The sequence below is a fragment of the Strix uralensis genome, chromosome 9 (genome assembly GCF_047716275.1).
Source record: "Strix uralensis isolate ZFMK-TIS-50842 chromosome 9, bStrUra1, whole genome shotgun sequence".
NCBI classification, from domain to species: domain Eukaryota; kingdom Metazoa; phylum Chordata; class Aves; order Strigiformes; family Strigidae; genus Strix; species Strix uralensis.
In genome coordinates, this window is record NC_133980.1 from 11,526,624 (window position 1) to 11,550,388 (window position 23,765).

General features: G+C 47.2%; 1 protein-coding gene across 2 annotated transcripts; it reads left to right on the top strand.

Moving 5' to 3' along the window:
• Window positions 1–6: 6 nt before the first annotated feature.
• Window positions 7–19,831, top strand: EIF4E2 (eukaryotic translation initiation factor 4E family member 2). 2 transcript variants are annotated; one of them, XM_074878687.1, is made up of 8 exons: window positions 7–112; window positions 946–1,060; window positions 2,342–2,476; window positions 4,908–5,012; window positions 7,911–8,063; window positions 8,143–8,279; window positions 16,669–16,747; window positions 19,350–19,831. In XM_074878687.1, the coding sequence occupies exons 1-7, from the start codon at window positions 93–95 to the stop codon at window positions 16,712–16,714; spliced, it is 711 nt and encodes a 236-aa protein (XP_074734788.1). In that variant the 5' UTR covers window positions 7–92; the 3' UTR covers window positions 16,715–16,747; window positions 19,350–19,831. The 2 variants fall into 2 exon arrangements, with proteins under 2 accessions (XP_074734788.1, XP_074734789.1); XM_074878688.1 differs by lacking the exon at window positions 16,669–16,747.
• The last annotated feature ends 3,934 nt before the right edge of the window (window positions 19,832–23,765 follow it).

Here is a 23,765-nt window from a genome sequence, read left to right on the forward strand (position 1 = left end):
CCGCGCCGACGGAAGCGGCGGAAGGCTTCGGGGAGCGGACTCGGCGGAGCGGAAGTCGCTGAGGTGGACGGAGGTGGCGGCAGCGAGCGACGATGAACAACAAATTCGACGCGTGAGTCGGTGGCGCGGCCCTCCCCACCCCCCCCACCGCTGCGGGGAGCTGCGCGGGCCCGTTCCCTGCCGGGGGCTCGCCGCCGCCGCTGCGTCGGCGCCGGCCGGGCGAGACGCGATGAGTCACGGGGCCGCGCACGGCCCCGTTCCTCCCCTCCGAGCCCGGCCCGACCCTGCTCGGGTGCTGCCGCCTGGCCCTGAGGAGATGCGGCCCCGGGGGGTGGGGGTGGCCGTCCGGGGAGCACAAGGCTCTGCTGGTGGCGGGGCACCCCTCACCGTGCACCGCCGTGGGGCGGGCGGGCCGGCCGGGGAGTCGCGGGCCGCCTTTTGGCCCCGCTTCTCGCTCATCTTTTCCGGCCCTTCGCAGGGAACGGGGCTGGCGGAGAGAGCTGTGGGGTGCAGGGCGCTGGCGTGGTGTCTGCTGGCCTGAGGGGCGGCTTCTGCTGGGCTTGGGGGCGTGGGGAGCTGGGTGGGAGAGAGGCAGCAAAGTTACAGTGAAGGGTCTCAGTGTTTCCCCCCTGAGCACTAAGGGGGTAGTTGGGGTTTTCTATGGCAGATCTGTGTGTAGTACGAGCTGCTTGAGTTTGTTCTAAAAAGGCATTTTGTTGCTTGCTTCTGCTTAAAAGTGTGTGGCTAAGATGCCTGTGATGGGCTCTGGGCATGCAAAGTAGTAGTAGTAGTTCTTACTGCGTGGGTTGTCAAGTGTAGATACACAAACGCTGATGGCCCTTGTACCACGGGCGGGCTTAGAAGCAGAGACTACTGGGGCTTGGTATGGAACTTCTCAGCTGCGAGATGCAAGACTCACTTTCTTTGTTCTTTTTTCTTTATAAGTTTGAAAGATGATGATAGTGGAGACCATGACCAGAATGAGGAGAATAACACACAGAAAGACAGTGAGAAGGAAAAGAATGATCGAGAGAAACCACAGAGTACTACCAAGAGGAAGGTATGGTGGTAACATCTGCATTCCATCGCTAGGGCATGATGCGGGAGTGCTAGAGGGTCAGTCCTCAATTCAGGGATAAGGAAAATATGTGTTGGTGGGCTGTGGTCGCTTAATGCGCTGTTACTGTTGTAATGAAGGCAGAAGGGCTACGTTAGCATTTGCATAATTTGATGTAGCTTTTGGAGGTATATAAACTGAGGGGTGAATGCTCCCTTTACAAATGCAGTTAGTACTCTGCCAGGTTTTTGAACAGAAATGAGAAATAAAGCTTTATTTTCCCCAGAAATTTTGTTTGGAAGAGGATGTGGAGGAAGGACTGATTGACAGGGAAGTAGTGGCTTGCAGTTGCTTTGGAATAACTCTTCAGATGGGTCTTGTATGTGTAGTGTAGCCTAGTTAAGAAGGCATATATCCATCCTGTTTGCTTTTTTTTTTTATCTTGCGCTTAGGAAAACTATTCAGTCTAAAGTAATGCAATCCTTAAAAATTTCCCATAGACAAGAGGAGAGTAGAAATTTAAGCCCTAGTAACTCTTGCAACAATATCAAGTGATACAAGATAAGGGCTTTTGGGTTTAGGTTTTTTTCCTGGCAATTTTGACTCTTGCGTAATGAGTTCTTGTTAGCCTCTTTTATGCTCATTAGAAGTCTTTTTAATCAGAAATGGGTGCTTTGGAAATTGAAAAATGATCACTGCCCACTGCTGGTGATGGGTTCTGCCAAAGCTGACACAACGAGTTCTAAGACTAATCCTCCCGGAGTGTTAGGGTGTTGGTTGCTTAAGGGAGTTGGTGACACCAAAGGGTTATAATTGCTTTTGAATCATGGTTTAGTATAAATGGGTTTCGTTTTTCCCAGGGAAGGAGAATGTCTTTTTTATTTAATTTGAAAAAATTAAAATTCTCTCATTGCGCTTTTAGTTTGTCTTTTTCCCTTTGAGAGGGACACAGTTAAGGACTAAAGGAAAATTTAGTAATACTGCCTCTAATAGTTGTGAGGATTGCCTTTTTTGTGACACTCTCCTGAGCTTAAGTTATTATTTCCACAGCCATCCCTGCAATGCAAATTTCTAATATGCTTTGCAATAGTCAACTGCTGTTAGCTTAATCGTCCATTTCAGACAATTAAGACAGATAGTATTTTTCTGTAAAAATTAGTATCAGTTATTTGTTTTAGAGTCTGTGAGGGCAGGAACATGAACTTCTGATGTTGTGAATGTAATTTTCCCCATTCCCCTTCTAGAAGAGTGTTTGAGGGGTAAGCAAGCTTTTCTGTTCTGCAGGCTGTTGTCCCAGGGCCAGCTGAGCACCCCCTGCAGTATAATTACACCTTCTGGTACTCCAGACGAACACCCGGGAGGCCTACCAGCTCACAGAGTTATGAACAGAACATCAAACAGATTGGCACCTTTGCCTCCGTGAGTATATCCCTGTTGTCCTTGTGTCACTTGGGCACAGCATGGTCACTGTGGCTGCCTTACTGCCTGTGTGCTAGGTGTATGCACGTGCAGGCTGTGCTCTTGTCAAGAACAGAGGAGAGTGGGTGAATTGCCATGGCTTACGTATGAGTTCTTGAATTACCTACAGCAGGTGACATGTCTTAAGCGGTTCTCCTGTGCCAGACATCTGTGCCTGCAGTAATGGTGGTAGCTGGAATAATAATAGAAAATTAAAGAACTCCCATGCAGCTTAAATCTGCTAGCTGGAGCAGAACTTGACAGGTAAGCAAGAGAAGAAAGCAACAGCTTTTCTGGATGCTATGTAGGTGTGAAGCAAAGACTGTACAGTCATCCCCCTGCACTTCCCCCCTGCCTGTATTTCCATCACAAAGACTGTGTTTGGAACAAGCATCTGGCGTGCTGTATATACAAACAGCTGGTGGGCCCTTGTCTGTCTGGCAGTGATGACTGAGGTGCAGTTTGGTGTTGCAGTGAAATTCATTAAAAGGAAAACTGCCCTCCCTTTCCTCTTTACCTCTTTGTGGTTCTTTATTTCTGGAATAAATTGAGCGTATCCTGGAAAGGCAGTGTTAGGTTGTTGCATGGTACTGGCAGTGTAAAACCATCATTAAGATCCCAAGATACATGAGAAAAACTTGTCTCCATTGTAGAGGCACCACATACAATGCCATTCTCAAGTCTAGGAAGTCTGTTTTTTTTTGGTTTTTTTTAAATGTAGTATTTTTCCAGATTTTCCAGGTTCCCCTGCAAATGTTAATTTTGCCCACCAGTAAATCTTCTGTAATGTCAGAATTTGTAAAATTATACCTTCATCCCTTGTGGAGGCTGCAAAAATATGCCTGTCCAAGCAGCTGGGTTGTGTTACTGCATCCGTGCTGGGTAAGAGTGGGCAGGATAGCTCTAAGCCTATTGCTGTGGGTAGTTACTGCTCCTATTCCCCTGTGTGAGCAAGTACTTTTAGTTCAGTGAATGAAAAATGTTGCTACTGCTTGATGATCTGGCAATAACTTTTTAGTCTGTTAAATCAATGTAGCATTGTTTTAGCTTCTTAGGGGAAAAACTTCACATTCTTTTGTCTGCTCTTTGCTGCAAAGCGTTTGTGGGTGCTATTGTAGGTTGGAAGTGCTAGAGTTCAGTTAGGATGGAGGGAGATTGGCAGCAGATCTGATAATGTGTTTGGTTCCAAATTCTGTCTGAGAAGGAGGAAGAACAAGCTTCAGAAAGAATTGTCTGAGCCTAAATCTGAGTTCAGATTTATTCTTTGCTTTTCAGTAGAAAGTTCTAAAGCTTTTAAATGCTAACCACTAGAGGGCATATTCACTCGGTGTAAGAATGTCATTTCTACACTGCATTTGGATGTGTCTGACAAAAATAGATTGCTTCTGACCCCCCTCAGTCACGGTTCATAATTTTATTGGCTATAAAAGCAAATTCCTGCTTGGATGGCAGAGGTCAGGGATTGGAGCAGAATTCCAAGTGCTGACCAAGTCATTAAGGTCTCTATCAAAGTACTTGGGATGGTGTCTGACCCCTCCAGCTTCACTACTGATCTGCTTAATAGCTATCGTCTTACTGAGCAGGGTCCTCTTAAAATATGGAAATTAGTATAATCTCTTCCAGTGCCTTGTTTTGTTTTAAAGATCCAGCCTCTCTAAAACCCTTTCTTATCCAGAGAATCTGAAAGGATAAATATGTTATTTTTAAGAATTAGAGAAGATAATTCCCTTGCTTTCTGGCTGGGTTGTCTGAAGTAGACACAAGGGTGCCAGAATGGAGACTGGTCAAAGTGAAGTGGTTCAAGTGTACCATGGCAGATTGTAAAAGGAAATAAGAGATTTAAATAAATGCTCTGAATGGTGCCTTAAGATCTTAAACCAGTGCCAGAATGTGTCTTTTGTCTTAAAACCTGGATATAGTAAAATTAAATACAAAAAATGTCTCATTTGGAGGCTCCTGCAGTCTCCAGGATTGCAGAGAGCAGCAGTTAATGCAGGGCTAATGTGTATAGTGTAGAGAGCTGTAGCTGATGCACTTGACACATATCCACTGATTGAAAGTTTGTGCAATAAGATTTACAAGATATGTTTGGAACTGTCCTCCAGAGCAGCAGCTATCTTAGCACAGATTTCTTCAGACAAACGTGAAGTGACTTTGGAGGCACCTCTTGAATATTCCAAGCTGTTGCGGAGCCAGTCAGAAACAGTCACCCAAGCTCTGATCCTACCACTGCTGTCTGGGTATCCTAATCAACACCCTTGTGACAAGAAAGTAGAACAGAAGAGGAGAAGGTGGCTCTGGCCAGCTGGTGTAGAAAGGGAAGCTTGTTTCTGTAGGAATCTTGGCTGTGAACAGTTTGAGCAGCCTCATTGTGTGGTTCGTGTCATTGCAGGTGGAGCAGTTCTGGCGGTTTTACAGTCACATGGTACGTCCTGGGGACCTGACAGGCCATAGTGATTTCCATCTTTTCAAAGAGGGGATCAAACCCATGTGGGAGGTGAGTTGGAGCTCTCATTTCTACCTCGATATTTTCCCAGAGTATTCTGGAGGGAACTTTCCACAGTGGAGGGACCCTTGGCATTAAATGGCACTCCAGGCTTCTCTTGGGTGCAGTCCTTTCTTCTGGGTTTCCTGTAAACTTGTCCTCAGAATTCTGTCCCATGTAACCTGTGATCTGCTGGCAGAGGGGAGGGAAGATGCAGGGAGCTGCTAGCTGCGTTGCCCCAAAGGTTGCAGAGCTGCCCTTACCTGTGGGTCAGGAGGATCTCTGGGCAGTGTTGCCTGGAGCCCAGGAAGGGGGGAACCCCAACTAAGCTCTGTGCCTCCTAATACAGACACTTGCCCTTTATTATAGCTTTGTCCAGTGACAGCAGTGTGAGACTTTTCTCTAGAAGGGCCGGACCTCTGTAAGTGGAATTTGGCAAAGCTTGTAAGAAACCAACCCTCGTTTTTCAAGACAAGGAAGGAAGAGGTGCATATGGTTAAAAGCCTACAGCTGTATGCAAAGCTGAAGATGTAAATTTGCTTTTTTTGTTCCAGGGCACTTAGTTTGCTTCTGTTCATTCCTATCCAAATCTGTTAAAAAAAAAAAAAAAAAAAATCTTTGCCCAGCAAATCATTCTTCCTGTTTCCAGCAATGACCAATACTATTCGCAATATGAGGATTTTATGCGTTGCTCTGAAGTACCTAATTACGCTGCTTGGTCCCAAGAAATTTATATGTGACCCTAGTTGGCAATTATTTTAAGCAAGGTATTTTACAGCCAGTTACAGCAAATACAATTTATATAAAACGTTTAACCCTCTTTGGACTCGTCATGAGCTGTCTGCTCTGATAACGTGTCAACCAGAGAGTCCGCAAGTTAATGACACCAGAATTTTTATAAAGCATTTCCCTGTAGCCATTTTAAAATGGGGGTGGAGAGATTCTTTGTTTTTTTGCTTCTGGCCCCACTCCCTTCTTGTATTTATAGAAGAGGACCTGGATCTTGCTTCTGGCCTTCCCTTTGCTGCTTGCTTTTTAGGGCTTTGTTTATGCTCCTTTCTCTTACAGTCTAATCCTTACTTACTGTCATTCTTGTAGGCACATGTATGCATTTATGTAGCTCTGGTCTTTCTCTGGATCCATCTGTGCCTCTTCTGGGTAAAGTCAGAAGCACTAAGCATAATGTTCCCTGGTGGTTTGCTGGGCTGCAGATCATTATTATTCTGGTAAAGGGAAATCAAATGCTTGACTGAACCGAAGCTTGTTTAACCTGAAAGAAAACTAACAATAACCATAAAACACACAATACAGCATCTGCCTCCCAATCACTGTTCTCTTTCTAGCCTTTAACCTGCTTAAACCACCTTTGAAATATTTTGAGTAATACCATTTTCTCTTTTGACACCCATTAGTCATTGTGGAAAGTTTGAGGAGTTAATCCCAACTCCCTGCTTAAAGACTGAAGCCTAGACAGCTTACTTCTTAGAGTGTGATGTTCACAACTTAGAAAACAAGGACACTTAATCAGAAAGTAGTTTGCATCTCATGGGAGTATGCGACATTCCTAGAACTTGTGTTGATTTGGATTCTTCGCCATGCATGTGGCTGCTGTCATGCTTAGAGGTTTGTCCGGAGCTGATGCCTTCCCCTTTCAGTACAGGTTTTAGCACATACCTGAAAACTAGGAGGCTGGTGAATGCCGCTGTTATGCTGGCACTTCCGAGTTTGCTCAGGATTGCTTCGTTACCACTTGCTGTCTCTGAGAGCACACAAATGTTTTGTTTTATCTGAGCCCTAGAGAAGCTTTAAGGCTAAAATAAAGTTAACTTTGTTTCATTAAGAAGGGTTGGACTGCCTTGCCTAGCATCTTTGAAGTGTGTCCCAGCTTGGCAGAGGGGATTGCTGGTGATTTGGCCAGGGATGTCCTGTGTTGTGCAGTCCCCTCCGAGTTATCCTTTGCTCTTCTCTGTTTCTGTCCTAGACCTGTCTTCCCTTTCCCTTCCTAACTGCCACCTCTTTGACTTGTTCCTACCTCTCTCGTTCCGGCTTTGGATGGAATTTGTTCCCCTCTCACCTTGTAAGATTTCACAGCTACAGTGTTGTACAAGAGAGTGCCACAGCGTTCTGCACAGAGGAGGAGCTGCTGTTTGACATAGGTGTGCATTCTGTGAAGCAGGGGAGTCTGTAGCAGTTTTCAGCTCTTTCAGGTGCAACATGGAATCACAATATTGAGGTGATGGACTGGGTGCTTAGCATAAATTTTTTTCTTTACTCTCTCCCCTCATTTTTGGTTATTTTCCTGGGTCACCACAGTCTGGAACAAACATTCAGCTGTATGATGTGTGATTATGTCAGTGATTTCCAGAGAATGGACTGTGTTAACACAGCTTGTGAGCCCATTCCTGGAAACATGGAAGGAAAGCGTTTATCAACTTTTCACTTGTTTTTAAATACCACTTTGCAAACTTTTTCCCTGCCTTCCATGTTCTGTGGTGAGGGATTTTTCCTGGTTTACAAGCAGAATTAAGTATACAGGGGATTAGACAAAGGGGGAATCAGTCTCAGCTTTAGGACTAGTTTTAGGGTCCTTGCCTCTAGTTCTGTGTGTAGATTGGTAGGCTGGTGTTGAGCTCTAGTGTTTTGATCTCACTAGCAAGGACTAATTCTTCAGTGCATAAAACTTTGGAATGCTGAGAGTCATTGTTTCAAATACTTTGTATTCAAAGTAAGTGGTATACCTCTGTCTCTCCTTGTACTGGGGAGAAGCGACATGCTCTTGCTTGAAAATACCTCCATTCTGTCCCTTGCCCCACCCAATCAATATCTGCTCCTGTCTGTGGCTCTGCTATCTTGTGGGAAGCAGAAAAATAGCTAAAAGAAAACAAATCGATTTCTTGCCCCTCTTCCTAGGATGATGCCAACAAAAATGGTGGTAAATGGATTATCCGTCTGCGAAAGGGCTTAGCGTCACGATGCTGGGAGAATCTCATTTTGGCAATGTTGGGAGAACAGTTTATGGTAGGGGAAGAAATCTGTGGGGCAGTCGTCTCTGTCCGATTCCAGGTAAGCGCTTTGGAGAACTTCCATTTGGCAGGGCTGCAAAAAGTACCATCTGCTTACCCCCTCGCATGCTGTTCTGTAGGAGGATATTATCTCGATATGGAACAAGACAGCCAGCGACCAGGCCACGACAGCCCGGATACGCGATACGTTACGAAGAGTGCTCAACCTACCTCCCAACACCATCATGGAATATAAAACACACACCGATAGCATCAAGTACGTGTGGTGGCAGGGGGAGGGCCTGCTGCTGGTTGCATGCATGCTTGAGCAATTTAATGCAGATAGCAAGAATTGAAAGAAGCGCTCATGTGCGTTAGGGCTGTTCACTGCAAAGAATAATACAAACAGCAGCATTTGTTGCCAGTGCGCTTTGAAAGCCAAATATCTGTGTCATTATCGTGCTGTTAGGGACATTTGGTTCTAATAGTAACACCTATTTTATTAAGTGTATATATAGTCCAGGGCTTTTTTAGTAATCCGCCCAGCCTGTCACCTGGGAGATGGGCAGCCCAGTGTGGGACTGTGGCTTGATGTATTCAAAGACAAGATTGCAGTGGGGGGGACGAGATCATTTGAATAAATAGAGATTCTGGGGAATAAAGTGCGGAAGCTAAGGGGGATTTATAGTGCCATTAGACTTATAAATGGTCTTGGGAAAGTGCTGTGTGAATTTACAGTGCTGTACAAATGATTTCTAATCATAATAAACGTCGTATATTAAGTCTTCCAGGCCCTGGTGACAGAGGCTCTTTAACAAGAGTAGAAGATCATGGTACACAGAGAGGACGGCTGTATTTTTAAATAAACCTATTATAGCTTACCATACCAGGCCATTCAGGGTGACTTTTATTTCCTACAGATTGACAAAAAATTGCACGTATAGGTATTAGTTAGAGGTGAATAATGTAATTTTTCTTTTTTCTTAAGTGTATTATAAACCAATACACTGATTAGGTCCTATTGGTTAAATTAACACTTGAAAAGGTGTACCCGGAAAAAGAAGTGAAACAAATTAATAAGACACCGATAGAGCAGTGAGCTTTCTAATCTAACCTGTAGTCAGGGTGCAAGTACCTTTCATGACTTCCTTTCATTACACTAGCTTGTCCTTTCCACATACTCACCCTGTCATCACTGTGCTGTCAAACAGTTTGGTGAGATCAGTCCTGTTTTTAGCAGACAGCTAGCTTTGAGTTGTGGCCAATTTTGAGTGTGGGTCACTAGCAATAATACAGAGGTCTTGTTTAAATTGCCTGTAGGCATCTCGTGTTTCACGTGGCCCTCCCTCCTGTGTGTGGGGGGGGAAGAGAAGGGAAGGAGAAATTATTATTATTAAACTGAATCTTTTCCAGGCAGCTTTGGTTTCTGAAAGTTCTCACTTCTGTTGCTGAAATCTCATATTCATGATTTTGCCAGTAACATTTCTCATGCACTTTTTGCCGGGAGAGGGCGCTATCGACTCTCTGTCTATGTTATGAGATAGCAAAGTGCTCATGTGGACGCATAACAGGATATTTCACTCCTGTTCAGCAGTAGCAGACTGTAGTGATGTGGCTTTGTGGTGGGAGGAGGGAGGTGTTTGACTTCTCTCTGTCTCTGTAGGGAAAACTGTGTACTGAGCCAACTGTCCTAAGCTGCAGTGTTGGTTCATGTAGCAGGTTTAGAATGGAAATGATGTGGCCTTTGCCTTACACGCTATCTCCACCAGCACTTCCTAGCACAAAGAATGCTGCTGTGGCAATGATTGTAACTGTCCTTGCTCTGGCAGGTGTCAGTCCTTGAGTGATGGTGCATCCAATATTGTGGTCTTATTTCCCTACAACAGTGTAACATGCCATGCTTGCTGCCCTCTCTTCCTGCATAGCATCAAAGTTTCATTTTGTGCTGCTGACGTATGGTGCAAAATGAGCTTGTCCAAGAATAACAGGTGTTTGAGGAATCAAGTTTAGTAGCTCAGATTACAGCTGGGAGCAATTCTTAAACAAGGGCGGGCTGGCTTGTCTCCTGCTTATTTGTCTGTGAGTAGAAGGGATAGTCAGGAATTGGTTTGATGGTGTCCTAGTGAGGTAGATCTAAGCAATTAACCTTCCACCATGTAGGGGATCATGAGAACCCTTTTTTTTCCGTTGCCTCGCTTGAGCTGCATCAGTCTGATTGCATTGCTGGCCAACATCTCCTAATGGCACTGGTATAAATTCAGAGCAGAACTGCTTGTCAGTGGAGTTCCTGTGTAGTGATGTGTGGACCGACTTCTTGTGCCTTTCTCGCATGGTGCCAGCAGGCAGCAAGCGGCAGCAGCTGTAGAGAGGGGACGGTGCCTGTTTCATTGACAGAGAAGAGCAGGACAGCCCCAGCTTTCAGTCTGACTCTGCTTGGCTATGCTTCATATCATTAAGGTTCTCTCACTAATGAAGAATCTCTTGTGTAACTAGTTCTATCCTCCATAAAGTCTGGCTCCTTCTCCTCACCCATCTATCAAGCCCTGTTGAAATACTGTCTGTCATGAATAAACTCCACTTATGCTGTGCATGTACCATGTGATTTATGACTCGGGAGGGCTTTCTAGCCAGCACTCTATATTCACACTCTGGCTGTGTTTTATGAAAGGCTCTAATGGAAGAGCCATGCTGTAGGCTTTGTCAGGGCTGCCTTTCTAGGGGGGCTCGTGGCATTTTTCATTTGTATGGGCTGCATCTCTCCACTAGAGCTTTGCTCATGTGCAGGGTTTGATTGGCATTGATTGTGCTTCAGGGAAGGGAGCACGCTTAGCAAGAAAAGAACAGGCGTTTCTCAAAACCTTGACTTTTAGGTAGTGAATTGACCTGGATTAGCTTTTAACACACTGTAAATGAACGCTTCTGTAGAAATTGCTAGCATGCCCCTCACTGTGGGACCTCAGCCCTGTGTTTCAGGTTTTATATATTCCTTTTGTGATGATGCATTTCATATTAACTCATTTTTAGACACCATTTTTCATGAGTTGTCAGTGAGGCTGCAGCCCCCTTTGTTTCAGAAAGCGGTGGTGCTGCCAAGCTGCATTTGAAAAGTATCTGTTGCTTCACAGCTATTCCAAGGAGCTATTCTGCATTCTGTCGTTTCTGCTCTCAGTGATGGGGCTTGTGCATTTAGCTAGATAAGCAGATCTTTCATTGCAATTTTCCTGTGTTTGTCCTTTCTCTTGCTTGTGATATTGACAAGCTGCCTAAATCCTAGTGAGTGGAAGGGTCAGCCTAGTCTGTATTAATTTCCAATCTTGCTAGAAGAGCTAGAACAATCTCTTGGACTCTGCTTAATTCCAGGGGATTTATAGTATCTCAGATGTTACACTGCTGAGCACCTGAAAAGAACATATGTGACATTTTGTGGGCTACCTTGTTTCAGTAGCTGGAGAGGCTTCTCTTTGTTCCCTGGGAGGTGGACTGAGAGAGGTGCACTTGGATGTAGTGAACCACTTAATAGGTTCTGTTCATCAGTGGTGTTAACCTTGGAGGTGACACAGTCCAGCAGTGACAGTGGGTTATGGACAGTGGCACTCCCTGTGGTTTGGAATTAAGAAAAAAAAAACAAACCAAACAAACAAAAAAACCAACAGACCTCTTAAAAGACCTCTTACTGCCTCCTTTTTTTGAAAGCAGAATATTGCTGTCCACAGCCTGGTCATGTCTCAATGAAGCCACTGAAAATATTCAGGTATCTGTAGCGAGTGAACTGCAGTTGGGAAGAGGGGTGGAGGGGAAGTGATTGCTGTAAAGTTTGATTTTTGAGCATTGCAGCATGACGTGCTTGGCTGTCTTGCATACACCTTTGCCCTGCCTGGGGTTATCAGCCTTTTTTTTCTGCACCTATCACTGTGTGGTCAGTGACCATCTCCTGTGTTGAGAGCTCTCACCTGCAGTACCACCCAGAAATCCCAAGCAAATTCAACAACGTTGCTTCGTATGCCAGGAGAGACCAGACCTGTGGCCATACAGCAGGCTGTCACTGAGCGGCCTGGTCTGGAAATATTTTGGTTGCTGTGTGACTTTATGGATCATCCTGTCAGCTCTAAAGCAAGGCTGTTTTTTCTGAAAACAAAGCTTCAGTTATTTGTAAGTGCCTGCTGCAGTGAGAGCTGAGCAGGGTATAAAACTATCCTTTCCTTTCAAAGTCACCACTGATAACTAATGGGATGACTCAAGTAAATGAGAATAGTTGATCTTAATAGGGCTGGTACTGGGTTCATTTCACTGCAGGCAGTTGAAGGAAATGGCCTCAGACTGTATTTTAGTTACGAAACAAGCACATACCCTATGGAGGAAATAAGGGTATGTGCTGTAAGAAAACTGCAGGGGCAAGGTTCTCGGGACAAGAAAATGAGGAATGACCAAAAAAGTGAGGAATGACAAAGAGAAATCCCCATGGAAGTGGCAGGTGTTGGGCAAGAAAATCAGTGTTTGTGAGACAGTAAGCTGGCAGTGGGGTACTTGTGGGAAGTCTCCCTTACATCAGAGTTCAGCTAATTCTGTAACACTGTTATGTCTTTATAGCACTGGTTTCCATTTGCTTGCTAATCTCCAAGACTAGGAGAACTCGTCAATGCTGCTGGCCTAGTTGTGTCATCTTTATCTTTGACTGTATCTTAAATGGTGTGGGCAGGGTTAACCTTGTCTAAAGTTAGATGGTTTGCAAATGGGACCCATACACACTGTCTGATGCCTGTCGATGGAAAGCAGGTTGCCTTGGGTCTTGCCAGCTCTAGAGAGCTGCGTTGTTTCACCCTCATTCCTTCAAGTCTGAGAGCAGGAATAAAAGCTAGAGGAGAGCGATGAGGTTCCAGATCTGATAGCTGTCCTCTTCTCCTGAGTCTCTGCAATACTGGCTTAATTCATTTATCACTCCATTCTCCAATTCCAGTAATATTTCCAGGTGCTGCAAATAGAAGAGCACTTCCGTAGACCTGGGCTTTGAAATGATAGATTCATTGATTCATTCTCCATCACCGTAGTATGCGTTATTCAGAAGTGTCCGTGACTTTGTAAAAGGCTTCCTTATCTTGGTGGCCCGTCTCTTACCAAAGAAGTGACTATAACTTATTTATTTCATGTTTCTTTTCAGGGAGGTCAGTTCAAGTGTGTTTGTTTCAAAGTCATGATGACTTCCCTATTTGCCTTTGATACAGATGCTGCCAGATATGTGAAAGAATTATTTCAGACTAGAAGAATATCCTAGATTTTTTTTAAAGCTATTAGTTTTCAGGCCTGTCACAGAGTTCTTGGCTGGCTTTGAACAAATCCCAAATGCTCTGACAGAACATGGGGAGCACCTGGGACGAGGCCATGCTGCTCTGGAAACCATACCTGCAGAGTGTAGTAAGTAGTCGGTGTGCTGGGAGATTGCACACAGGCTGGTGGAAGGGACAGACCTTGGTGACTGTTGTGAGGGCAGCACGCACTGTGGGCTGCTCTCTGTCTCCTTTTTTAGCTGGGGAAGGAGATGGTAAGGAGGCAGGGCTGCACAGGGAAATACTGAAGGGGAACTGCTAGGACTTAAAGATTGAGGGTGGTTGGAGGAAACAGCTAGTGCTGCTTGCACAGTGGTGATTTGGAAAGTCCCTTGAAACAGCTGTGACTTCTCTTCCTCTTTTTGCTGGAGTCTCTGGTAGTGGCTTCTTTTTGGTTTTTGGTTTTTTGTTTTTTTTTCCCCAACTTGATGGGGATAAAGGGAGCCCTGCCTGGATCCTGACCCTGGGCAGTAGGGGAGAAGGTAGGAAGTTTCAACAGTTGTGGGTCCAGAATGAGTGTGGAAGAACAGCTCTGGCTGACTTTATTTAGACTGCTAATGTTTCCATTTCCCATCTGTTCAGTGGGAATAACCTAAGTGTTGGGGATCAATTCACTGAGTATCTGATCTCTGGGCAGACAGTATAGCAATAAGGTACTAAAAATGTCTATACATAAAAATAACCTCTTAGACTCTCTGGCACTGTGCCTTTGGCACGTCACAGGTCATAAAGATTCTGCCAGACAAAATTAACTGGCAGCCTTGTTCGGTATGAAATGGAGAGCCGTTTGCTCCGCTAGCATAGTTTAGGTACATTAGGGCAGACACATCCTGGTAGATTTTTTCAGTCAAGTCAGCAGATAGTTGGAGTCATTAGTACTATGATATGTATGAGGGTCTTGGCTTAAAAATTCTTGGCTAGAAGAGCTTTTTCTCTATGTCTGTGAGAAGGACTTGGCAGCTGAAGGACTGTGTGCATGATGTTGTTGGGATGTTGGAATGGGGAACTCCTTGGTTTGAAGGGGGTAATAAATTATTGATTATGTTGACAGATAATCTGCTCTTGTGTCACTTCTGCAGAGAACAGAAGTTACGAGTTTGGGGAGAACTGTGGGAGAGGAAAGAGAGAAGATGTCATAATGGGTGATGGAAATGCAGTAGAAATACAAGACTTGGGAAGTTGGAGGGAGGACATGAAGGTAGAGACTTTTTGACAGGGCTGGAGATGTGCATAGCTTTCTAACCTGCGTTCAGTAGCTAAGAGGGCTTTCTTCCCCCCAACTTTCTGCTGAAGGGAGGCAGCTGTGCCCACAGTGTCTAGTACCATGTGCTGACTGGGTGACATGGGCAGTTTTCCTTTCTCTGGAAGATTTCTTGGCCTTGTGACCTTGAAAGGTGTTGTGTCTGGGGAGACTTGGGGGGAAAGTTCCCATTTAGGGGCTTCTGTGCCACTGCCTTGCTTAGAATGAGCCACTTGTGGGTTTCTCTCCTCCAAGCAGCATACTGCTGTACCTCAAGCTGAATTGCACATCTGACTTGGTATACTAATGCAGCACAGCTGTGTCCTGTGATCTGACAGTGTCCTGTTCACCTACAGCACCCTTTGCTGTCTTTCTCCCTCACGTTTCCTTTGGCTTCAAGGGCTCATGTCTCAGGGTGAGCTAGAGATACCATGTAGCTTTGGGACTCCCATGGATGACTGTTCTTCACTCGTCCATCCTAGTCAAGATCAGGAAGATTCTGAGCTACCATGGATGGAAGAAGACTGAGGAGAAAATGTAGCCAGCCATAGATAAGGACTCTCTTAGACCACCTGATCACCTTGGTAGTTCACTGGAGCCTGTGCCTTTGGGGGGCTATGGAGATTTAGTTGATTCTTGGAAGCTTTGTCAAAGTAGTTTTAAGCTGGGAAAAACTGGAGTGTTTTTCCATTCACGAGGCTTGTACTGGTGGTGCTGAAGTCAGTGATTGTTAGGATTTCACCTGAAGCACTTTCAAAAGAGGGATTTGCTGTCCTGTGGTCTGAGAAGGCAATGTCACCATTTCCAAGCTGTATACCACAGTGACAAGGCTTTTTGCTTGTGCCCTCTTTGATGGGTTCGTAGCAAGAATGCCTGTATGTGGTGTACAGTCTTGCAGAGTGCACGTGACAGGTATCTGTATTTATTTGGGCTATGACTTTACTGGGAAAGAGCATGTGACACCAGAGCTGCTTCTGCAGATGCTGATTGGGAGCTTGACTCTGTGAGGCTCAGGTAAGAGCCAGGCTGGTGGTCTGGTTTTGACATGGATGCTGACTAATACAGGGTTTCCATTTCTGGACTCTCCTGTTGTGTTGCAGTGGCCTGATGAGTCAATGCAGAAAACAAGATGTGAGGTAGCTGCTAAATACCAGCAGCAAAATCTGCAGAGTGGTCTGGGTTTATGACTGACCTGGGTTCCCTTTAAGGTCCCTCCAGCTCCATGGGACTCTCTGGGTTCAGTAAATGGCTTGGCATGTGCTATAGGCACCAGCACTGTTTTGTTGGGCATGGAGAACTGTGAGGTTCTTAAATGTGTCTGATCCCAGAAGATAATAGTCATGCTCGCATTAACCTCAGCATCTTTTCCCTAAGAGGGCTTTCAGTATGCCGCCTTTGTAAAACAGACAGCAATTTTTCAGTCTGCTAGCTTCGTCCGTCAGTAGCATTCTCCACCAGGGAATGCAGCGTTAGGCCTGTCCCTCTAACTTATCTGAAAACATTTTCATTTCAAATAGCTGTAATGTTTTTACTGGGTCACCATTGACAGTGCAGGTTTACAATAGGAAATGAGACTTTCTAATAACAATTGGATTCTGCCACCTGATTGAAGAATTTTGTAATAACTAAGCCATGTGGCATTAAAAGAAGCCCCTTTTGGGGGGATTACTACATACACAGGTATGTGGTAAAGCATGAGGCCAGTAACTGGCTGAGCGTAACCAGCCAAGGAACGTGATAATCCTCCAGAAAGACGTAACATCGGCTATTTTATTAGCAATAGGAAATGGATATTCCATTTGTGGCTGGGAAGGTCATACCTGTCTCTGGGTATTAATGTAGCTATATCACCAGCAGCCAGTGGGAACGCTTCATGTCTGTGCAGAACGTTAAAGCTGCCTCGCGCTGTCAGATGTTTGGCTGGGTTTTAAGGATGCTTCTATCCACTAGGGCTATCAGAGAATATTGCCTTGCTCTCTGAAGACAAGTGCCTTTCAAACGCCATTGAATGTTTCTGCTCTCGTTAAAAGTTAAGAAGCCTTTGATCTGAAGTGCTGTTTTTTTTGGTTTTTGTTTCATTTTTTTTTTTCCCTCTGGCTTGCCAGGGCCTGGGAGGAGTTTCATGGCCTGGTGAACAGCAGTGGCCGCTGATCGAACGCTCCCCCTCCCTCTGTCACACCCAGGGTAGGGCCTCATCTTTCTTCCTATGTGACTTCGTGGCATACCTCTCAGCTTCCAACCCCCTTTCCATGGGCTGGCATGTTCTCTTGCCTTATGGGCCTGGTGGTGGACCCATTCTGCTATTGGCTCTTTCCCAAAGGTCAAAATTATTTTTCTGATTTTTTTTTTTTTTTTTTTTTTTTTGACCAAAGACCCCAACATTCACCAATTCACCGTGGTCTCTATGCACACAGCACTTTTCTGTGGTGATGCTGTGTGTTATTTTGCTAATGTGTCCTTAGCACTTGTGCAAGGCACTTGTATCCCAGACCTGGTCCCAGGAGGCTGAGAGGTATGTCTTCGGCTTGGATCTGTTGCCTAGGGTTGACTGTAAGCAGATATGGAGTGGTAAATGAATGCTAAGCACATCCATGTGATGGACACTGAGAGAGGCGCCTGGAGCTTGGCGTATGTGCCTTTGCTCTTGACAGTGGGCTGGAGCAGAATAAATTAGTCTGTCAATAAAAGCTTGTTCAGGAAGGACACACAGTCGCTACTGTATTTAGAAATAATAATGCTGTGGCTAATGAGATGAAACCACCTGCTACTTCTGGTAGTGGCAACTGACCATGTGCAGAGAAAATAGCCGAGGTGAGCTCAGGGCTGTTGTGAGCCTTGCAGCTCAGATTGTTTTTTGCCTCTAGTGCCCACTTCCCTGATGGCAGGCCCTTTCCTGAGTTGCGTTTGGTTGTAGCCAAGTGGGATTGCTGCATTGCTGAGTGCCAGAGCAGAGGAACCCACTGGAAGGAAGCGTTATGTTGCCCATTTCCCACCCCGTGGTGGTATGTAGCTGCTCCAACGCAGCTGAGCTCTGTGGGGCTGCTGGGGATCCCAAAACCTCCCTCCACAGCTTTGGGCAAGCAGTGTTCTCATAGCTTGCTCTGAAGTCATGGGTGAAAATATTATCTATCTTTCCTCACAGATTTGGCTTTTTGTGAGGATCAATGGTTACAAAATGTTACACAGGCACCTGGTGGTGTTGTTATTGTTTGATGACATTCAAGCGACCTTCCAGAAGAGGAGACCAGCTCACTTCATGAAATACCAGTCTCAGAAGGCAGTAAATGTACCAAGTGTATAGGAAAACAGTGACAGAGTTGATTTAGCTCTCAACTGTATTGGGTTACCTATGCTGAGCAGGGAGAGTAGTGATGAGCAGAGGGCCTGGGGCACCCCGATACAGGCAAAAGGCGAGAAAATGAAGGAACCTGTCAGAGAAAGAGCTAACCAAAGTGTACTGTCCTCCTGAGGTAGATTGCACAGGTGAAAGTACAGTATGGAGTAGAAAACCAAACCACTGTTGCAAATTAACCAGAATCCGGTTAATGAATCCTGAATCATGTTCCCAAATGGCAGCACAGCCTACTTCCCTGGCAAGTTGAAAGGTGAACCCCAGTCTTCTGCAGATGGCCTCCAGCATGGTTTTTGCTGTCATGTCATAGCAGAGTAACTTGTTTAACTCTTTACAGAGTGTTTTTTACATCCTTCTGCTCCTCCAGCTCTCCAGCCCGCCTCCTGGAGGTGTTCCAGCATGCAGTGTGCTGTGATGATACAGCTACCGTGCAGCTCTTGGCAGCACGCAGTGCTAGCTCAGGGGTTTAAGCAGGATTTTACAGTCATGCAGAGCACCTTGGTTCTGAAGCCGCTGCCTTTGCTCTTCAACACAGCTCTGCTGATTTGGTGTGATATATGCTGGGGCATCCTTAGATGTTTGGTTTGGGCAACTTACTGCCCTGTTGCTGTTATGGGCAGAGCTGCCAAACCTATCCTCTCAAAATAATTGCAATCTTATTTATTTCCATCAGAGTTTAAAAAGCACACCACCTTTCTATTAATGTGTAAATATGCTTTGCCTATTGCTGCTGCTCACAGGCTAGCAGTAAGCATTAACACAGGTTTCTGTAACCTGCCCCATCTTCAGTTACTGCCATGTGCCGCAAGACTATACAAATGAAGGTTGTGGACCAGCAGTTCTTTCTTGGTCAGTAGCCCCTGCAACTCACGTGCCTGTACTCATGTGAGTAAAAGCTGCTGAAGAAACTCTTCTATTTAAGCGTGAGGGAAACATCCTCTTCATATTAGATATTCTTTTAAGGTAGGAGAGACCTGAGAGCTAAACTTGTTGACAGCGTGACAAAAGGAGCCTAGATACGAGGGACAGAGGCAGAAGGAGGTTGGACTGACAGTATATTTGTGCTCCAGGCAAGATCCCTGAGGACAAAAGTTTGGGAAGGAAGAGATCTTGCAAGTTGTTTAAACACCAGAATCTTATCAGGGAGGTTTCCAGGGTCTATCATATGCTTTGCTCACAGGAGGTGACACTTTTTTCTTCCTGATGAATGGGGATAAACCAGGATCTTCCTGTGTTCCAAGTGTTCTGGAGCAGCAGGTTGACTTATGTGAAAAGTCTCTCGTTAGAAAACAGATCTGCTTGGGAGGTTTAACAAGCAGTGATTTGAGTGACGAACTGGGATGGCAACACTGGTAGCCATGGTGGGTGGGGTGGGGGGTGCTGTGATCTGAAGGAACGCATACCTTTAACCTCTTTCTTCCCTCTGTTTTCCAGGGATAATTCAAGCTTTCGAAACACAAAAATCACATTGTGAGAACAAGAGTTGGCACTAAGCTCCTCTCTCCGTGTCGAAAGCACTGAGAGGTCTCCACCAGTGCCCTCCGAACTCTGAAGGGACTCATGGGCCACTCTCTCACACTCCTCCTTGGAGGAAGGATCCATCTGAAGCCTTCCAGCAGCGGTGACAATAGAGGCTGATTTTGTCATACAAACTTTTTTTAGCAGTGGGGCGGGAGGCCAACCTTTTAATTAGCAGCGTGCCCTTGGGGCCGCATCTTGCAGCACTTTCCTCTCTTTCTCTACATGGCATGCAGGATCTCTGGGATTCTGCCTCAACGTCAGAGCCTTTTGCTGAGGGATACCAGTATTATAAATCTCTCTGCAGCTGGGAGGAGCTTCCCAGTTGAGAGTCAGCCCTATGGTTTTCAAATGCCCCCTTTCAGCTCTGCCAATAAATTATTGGGTCTCTTTGTTTCTTTCAGTCTCTCTTTTTTTGGCTCTGTCTAAAAATGGGTGGGATGGTATTTGGGCTGTGATAAGGCCCCAGACCTTCTGCCAGATCCATAAAGCATCTTCCCCTGAGCTGTCTACCTGAAGCAGCAAAGCATCCCAAGTGCCAGTGGTGGCCAAACTTTGCTGTGTTTGTGGCATTATATGGGCAGAGGAGTTAGAGATGTAACATCTTGCTTAAAAAATGAGCTGCTTTCTTTGTCTTTGCCCCTTCTTTGTACTCCCTGGTTAGCAGTGCCTTGCACCCAGCCCTGGTTGTTGGGGAGAGGAATGGAAGCTTCCTTCAAACTAGGACAAAGAGATGTTTGGTGTCACTTAGTTGCCTTGACTCTGGTTGTCTTGGTGGAGAGCCAGCAGTGCTGCCCTGCACTGGATCCAAGGAAAGGCTGAATGCAGGGCCGTTCGTGCTTCTGGGGTGCACTGAGGGTTGCGAGTCTCCGGTGATCTGGGAAACTGGACCCCAGTGGGTGTAGCAGAAGAGGGTGATGGCCCAGGCTGCTGCTTGTAGCTGCATGAAAGCTGTGGCCAGAAGAGGGGCTGCAAGTGACCCCCTGTCTCCTGTCCTCCGGGGTGAGGCTACACTGATAGGTTGTTGCCTGGAAAGCCGGCATGGCTGCAATTCAGATGCCACAGAAAACAATAAGAGCTAATTATTTCCTCTGATTCTGCTTGACTACAACGCTAATTGTACTCATTAACAGCTCCAGCCTTTTCCCCTTTTCCTTGGGGAATCGCACAATTGCCTTTCGTTTTTAATAGAGCCTTTACATCGGGCCCAGGAGGGGAGGCTGCAGCCAGAGATGGGGCACGTCTCCTGCCCGCCGTGCTCTGCGCAGTCCCCCAGGAGAAGGGGCTGCTTGGGCCAATTTGGTGGTGACCGCAGAGCTAGCGGCCCATGTCTGGGACAATTACCAGCCTTGGGGACCGGCGGGACCTTCAGCCTCATGACTCCAATTGCAAATTCCTCCTGTTATTATTGAAGTCTAGACTGAAAGCAGCCAGGACCGGCAGAGAAAACAGTTTAAAATATTCAGTCTTCTGAAGGGTTTGTTTTCTGCGTTGAAGGTGTCAGTCCTAGGCTGTCTCTAGAAACATTCAGCGCGCTGACAGCGGTGACTAACTGCTCCCTGTGATCAGGCAGTTTGTGCCTGCTGGCACCTGGCTGGGCAGGGAGCAGGACAGTTCCCCAGGCTGTGGTGGCATCCCTCTCTGTTTCTTGAGACCCCATGGTCCTATTCCTGCTCTTGCCACTTGTTTGTCACAGCTCTCAACCAAATGCTCTTTTCCAGACACAGTTGGTTTTCCCTGCTGCGATCAGGTACTACTGTGGCTGCTACTTAAAATTCCTTTTAAATACATGTCTCCCCTGCTGCTCTCCGGTATTTGTTAGGGGGGATTTAGTTGTAATTACATTTTGGCAATCTAAGCAAAAATAGCCTTGCAAGGCAAGGCTGAAATACTAGCTGCAGGCTCCTTTTATTCACAGTGCATTTAGCTTCTTGCAGATGACATCACTTAGGGCTTTAGTCCTGTTGTTGTGCCCAGCTGCGCATCACGTCCACCTCTGCTATTTCATGTACTCGCCCACTTCTTGCCTCTGATGCCCCGCGTCTAAGCTGGTGCTGATGAGTGCAGGCTTGCTATTAAATCTGAAAATGCTGCAGTCCTGCTGTGTTTGCCCTTAAATATGCTTTGTGAGTGAGCTGTGGAAGAGCCCTTCCCTGGGAGGCTGTTCCTCTCCTCCCGCTGCCACCGTGGTTGAGACTTGGAGGAACTCAGCATTTGTTCCTCTTGCTCAGCCTTGAAGGGAGTGAGCTGGCTGGGGTGTGGGGTGTCCTCTTTAAGGCTACAACTTTTCCTGAGGTCAGAAGAAAAGCAGTGCTCGACCAGTGCCAAACACCAGGTTTGGTGCCTCCTAACGCTTGGAGAGGGATGAAGCCAGACTGGTTTCTGAGCAGGGCTTTTGGGTTGTGATCTACTGTGTCCTGCTAATAAGAGTGGTGAAAAAATAGCCGTGGGTTGTTTGGGAGGGGAAGAAGCCTCTGTCATGCTCTAGAAAAAGGTTTCAGATCCTCTTCATTCAGGAAGCAAGCCTGGAGCTGTGGGAGCCCCAAATCTGTGGAGTCATGACCTTCCCTGCTCTCCCTATCTTGAAGGCTTTGTCCACCTTTAAACTTCTTCAGATCCCTGCACAGTGGTCTCTGGGGAAACCGGCAGGGCTTTGAACCCCTTTCCCAAGGGGATGCTGGGCTGTGGTGGGCTCATGGGCCCTGGGTGTCTCTGGCTACTGCTGGTCAAGTGGGGGCTGATGGCTGGGCTGGGGGGCTCAGGGGGTGGTGTGGGGGTGTGCTGGGTGTCTCTGAGCTGGAGCTGAGGAGGAAATCTGCTGGTCCCCAGTTTTGGAGGGGAGCAGTTGGGGGATGCTTGGAGGGTGATGATGTCCTGTCTTAGTGCTGCTTGATGGGGTGTGGGGCTGATGCTGGGCTGGGGGTGCTCTCCCTCTCTCACCGCACTCCCCCCAGCACCCTGCTAGCTCTGGGTAGGGTGACCTGCAAGGTGTTCCTCTGCCAGATCCTGCAAGACTTGTGGCATCCTGGCTACTGCTTTTGGTTTTGTCCTTGCTTCTAGTGTGGTGATAAACCCCAGGGAACTCCAGAGGGCAGGTGAAACCACTGCCTGGGGATGTGGTCTCAGTTGCATGCTCCTGGCAGGCTGGAAGAGCTCATCCCTTTCCAGCTGTGCTGGATGGACATGCTGGGCACTGAGCTCACCTGGAAGACACAGCAGCTCTGTGGAGCGGGCAGAAGTGGGTAACAGTACTTGGCCCTGTTCAGAACCCCCCTGCCCTGGAGTCTGGCAGCAGGGCAGCAGGGACCCAGGAGTCAAAGGGAAATGGCCAGGCAAAGGCAGATGGGAGCTCATTAATTCTGCACCTTCTTGGGGAGGGAGAGCCCAGGGGCTGGGGCCATGCCTGGTGCTATGGTTTGGGCAGCTTGTGGCAGCTCCTGGCTCTCGCAGGGGTGGGGACACTTGGCCGGGGCAGCCTGTCCCTTCAGCCACTGTGGCGCTGAGGAGAGGACATGGCCAGGGGGGTGGCTGTGGGGGAGCAGGAGTGCTGTGCAGAGCTGTAACTCACCAGCAAGAAGGCTGTGGCCAGGAGCACAGTGCCCCTGGACCTCACCCGGATCATGGCCACGGGGCTGCCCCCATGGAAGGTGACCCAGGCAAGGGGACAGGACACAGGACCCAGGCAGGGCGCTGTGTGCTTGGTGGGCTCCTCTGGGCACCTGCAACCCTGCCTGCTTCAGGGTGCCTGCCTGGAGTGCCAGATCCACTTGGTCTCAGTGCTGTGGACATCATGCACCTCCCAGGGATGGGGCAGGAAAAGCCACCTTGTAGAGAGCATGGGCAGGCTGGCACAGCTGAGGGTGGCTCCGGGCCACGACCAGTTCCCTCACCTCTGTCAGGCAGCGCCAGGAGCCAGTTGCGGGCACTAACCAGCTGGTTTTCTCCCAGCAGCAGCAGAGGCAGCCGGTGCTGGGACAGTGAGACTGATGGAGACACAGCATGTCCTGGACCTGGGCGCAGGTGGCGTGAGCTGGACCACAGAGAAGCAGACGCTGCACGCCACTGCTCCCGGGCTGACCTCCCGCATGTCCCCCGCTGGCAGGGACAAAGCCATGGGGGCCCCAGAGGTCAGTGACAGGCACAGGGGAATGCAGCGTTGCTAGGATGGGGGGAAGGGGCCATGCTTGACAGAAATGATCCGGTGGGGTGAGGAGAGCTGGTGGGGGAGGAAGGGAGTCATGTAATAATGCTTGTAGGACAGTGGGTGTCAAGGGTCACCTATCCCTGAGAGGGTTTGGGTCCCTGGTGGCCCAGGGTCTTCCCACCCCAAGC

What these genes read in the sequence shown, in the direction of transcription:
- EIF4E2 (XM_074878687.1), top strand. Translation starts at nt 93, where the DNA reads ATGAACAACAAATTCGACGC. An exon ending in GGATCAAACCCATGTGGGAG is followed by an intron (nt 5,013 to 7,910) that starts GTGAGTTGGAGC and finishes CCCTCTTCCTAG; the next exon opens with GATGATGCCAACAAAAATGG. An exon ending in ACACACACCGATAGCATCAA is followed by an intron (nt 8,280 to 16,668) that starts GTACGTGTGGTG and finishes CTGGCTTGCCAG; the next exon opens with GGCCTGGGAGGAGTTTCATG.